This window comes from Nicotiana tabacum, chromosome 13 (genome assembly GCF_000715075.1).
Source record: "Nicotiana tabacum cultivar K326 chromosome 13, ASM71507v2, whole genome shotgun sequence".
Taxonomy (NCBI): domain Eukaryota; kingdom Viridiplantae; phylum Streptophyta; class Magnoliopsida; order Solanales; family Solanaceae; genus Nicotiana; species Nicotiana tabacum.
The window spans coordinates 73578048-73581140 of NC_134092.1; the positions used below are offsets into that span (position 1 = coordinate 73578048).

A 3093-nucleotide genomic window follows, 5' to 3' on the forward strand; every position below is an offset into this window, starting at 1 on the left:
CATATCATGATGATAAAATGTTCAACAAATCCCATCTTTCATAACATATGAAGCAAGTACTTCAAAGACACCCTATCATATGCTTTAGCCATGTCTAATTTAATCAGAACATTAGCAGGCTTGCCCCTTAACCTGATGTCAGTAACATTCTCCTGAGTGAGGAGTATGTTTTCAAAAATACTTCTTCCCTTCACAAAGCCAGACTGGTTGGAGGATATCAAATAAGGCAAGAACTTCTCTACTCTATCATGCAGGACTCTAGACATCACCTTGTTGATGAAGTTGCTCAAACCTATGGGCCTCAAATAAGAGAAAGTCTTAACCATTGGCTTTTTTGGAAGTAAAACAAGATTTGTATGTGTAATAGATTTAGGCAATGGTGCTCCCCCAAAGAAGTGCATTACCATGTTATGAATATCCATACCAATGATGTCCCAATATATTTGATAGAAAATACTAGTGAATCAATCAGGACCATTCATACTCTCCCACTTAGTTCAAACACAACAACCTTGACTTCTTCAAGAGTAGGATACCTACATAATTCCAGATTCTGCTCCATAGTTACCATAGCTGGCACATTGTCTAGTAGAATGAAGTCAGGAGGATCCGCTTCTCTAGTGAATTGCCTCTGGTAGAATTCCACAACAGCAGAACTTTCCACCCAATCTCTATCCCTTTTTTGTATTCTTTTCAATTGCAGTTATGTCTCTTTCCATTAACATGATTGTGGAAAAAGCTTGTATTCCTGTCTTCTTCAGTAAACAATGTCACCCCTGCCTTCTGCTTCCAGTATTGCTCCTCAATGCTTAAGTACCTCTTCAATTCAGCTTGTGCTTTTTGAAGCACTCTATTCTCAACTGTAGGTTCTTCTTCAAAAAGCATCTCCTTCACCTTCATAATGTCTTCCCTAATAGAAAGTTGTTTGAATATGTCTCCTTTCTCAATTTAGATAGAGAAATCTTCACCCTCTTTTGTTTTTGCTTGAACATGAGATATGGAACACCAATAAAATCAGCAATCCAACTCTGCCTAACCACCTCCTTAAATGTTTCATGTTTAGTCTAGAAGTTTAGGAACCTAAAAGGCTTGATGAAGTTAGTAGCTTGTTCACCACAACTCATGAATAGAGGAGCATGGTCTGAGCCAGTCCTAATGAGATGTTCAACATCAATAGTAGGGAATAGATTCTTGAATGGTAGGTTCAAAAAAACTCTATCCAGCCTCTTTAAGATACACTCAGCATTTAGCCTGTCATTCCACCAGGTGAATGGACTTCCTTTGTAGCCTAAATCAAATAGCCCACAAGAATTCACACAAAAAGAAAAGTCTTTATATTCAGGAGGGTGAACTGGCAGTCCCCCAATCTTCTCATCTTCATATAGCACAACATTGAATTCACCACCAACAACCCAAGGTATATCCATATCACTTGCAAGATAATATAGATTATCCCACAAATTCAGCCTCTCAAGTGAAGAACATTTATCATATACAAATGTACACATGATGTATTGGCCAACATCCTGATGATAGAGTTTTATAGTCAACTTCTGTCCAATTTACATCACTAATTCCCACACTACAATAACATCAAAGAAAATCCAGATCTTTCCATTAATGTTAGACATAGCAGTAGCCATATTAAGTCTTCTTCTGCATCTTTGAATATATCTTGAGTTCTAAAAAGGTTCCATCAAAGCAACCACAAAGAATCCATGTTCCATGTTCATATTGATCATTCTTTGAAAGTCCTATTGAGTTTTAACAGACCTTATGTTCCATATCAAGGCCTTGAGCATCATTTAGTAACTAGGACTGCCCTCATCGGCATAACTCTTGTTGGTTGAGGTACTTCTTTAACTTGACCCTGCGTCTTGCCCTTCTTACCACTTCTGCCAGCAACTCTTGGAGATATGTCTGCATCTCTAGCAACTGCCTTGAAATTGCCTGCATTAGATTAATCTTCTCACTCTTCCTCAATTTCACCTTGTTCCTACCACTACATTCTGAAGCTGCACAGGTGCCACATTGTGATGATAATGTCATTTAGTATTTGATTAGGTGACTTTAATGGGACATTGGTTTGAAGTTGCATGGACTGCCCAGTTCCTAATGCAGAGGCCACAGGTAATGCCTCAATTGCATCTGAGGCCTTAGGAACAATGGCATGCTCCTTTGACACCCTAGTCACCTCCTTCAACCCTTGGTTATGATGTTCCATTACTCCCAAAGCCTCCTGCAACATCTTGATTTGCAATTCATAGACTGAACCTAGATTACGGTTTACTATAGAAGTAATAATTATAATTATTGTTCCATTGGATTCCTTAGGGTTACCATCAATTGTTTTGGTATTTGACCTCACTGTATCATCGAAGACCATTATAGGAGCCTTGTTAACCTGTTCTACACCCTTACAATCCATCGCATGAGCTGCAGTCGAAGAGAAACCCTTGTCAGTGTTACTAGGGTTTACTGTTCCATTGCCTTTCTCCTTCCCTGTAGCTTCTTCACCCATACCCTCATTGATTTTAGCTTCTACAAATGACCCTGCACCTACTCCAGTTGATTCTGTTGTGTTCTGCATTATGGTTTGATCAAGAGCTTCAACCCTAGTTTCCTCTATCCTAGGGTTTACTATAGCTTGTGAATATACTGTGCCAGACTGCTTTGCATGATCATTGTTGTGAGCATTCTTATCTGTATCATTGTTTACCTCTATCTCTTCAACTTCCTCACCCCATGATGTGCCTCTATTTCTTGTTGCATCAGTTGTTCCAATTCCCCTTGATCTATCATCAATAGCTTGTGGAGGTACCTCTTGACAAGATTGATTTGTAGTGACATTCAAAGATTTATTACTCATTCCAAACCTTCTAGCAACCCAGTCAACTGTTCTCTCCTTATTTTTATTCTCCCCAATCCCAGTAACAGAAGGATTAGGTCTTGCCTCCTTAACCGCAATTTGAATCCCAGAACCACTAGGATTTGTAGCTTCTTTCCCAGTTGTTGTAGCTTCCTTTTGCCCTAGAGTTTGGTCCTGTGGCTCAAACACCACCATATCATTGTTAATTTCCTCCTCTCCAGCTA

At 39.2% G+C, this 3093-nt stretch overlaps 1 protein-coding gene across 1 annotated transcript; it reads right to left on the reverse strand.

Annotated features, from left to right (window-relative positions):
* Nucleotides 1-478: 478 nt before the first annotated feature.
* Nucleotides 479-1956, reverse strand: LOC142168167 (uncharacterized). Its single transcript, XM_075228829.1, has 4 exons — nt 1891-1956; nt 1081-1526; nt 724-910; nt 479-631 (listed from the first exon to the last, which is right to left on the reverse strand). Exons 1-4 carry the CDS (start codon nt 1954-1956, stop codon nt 479-481), a joined length of 852 nt encoding a protein of 283 aa, XP_075084930.1.
* Nucleotides 1957-3093: the final 1137 nt, after the last annotated feature.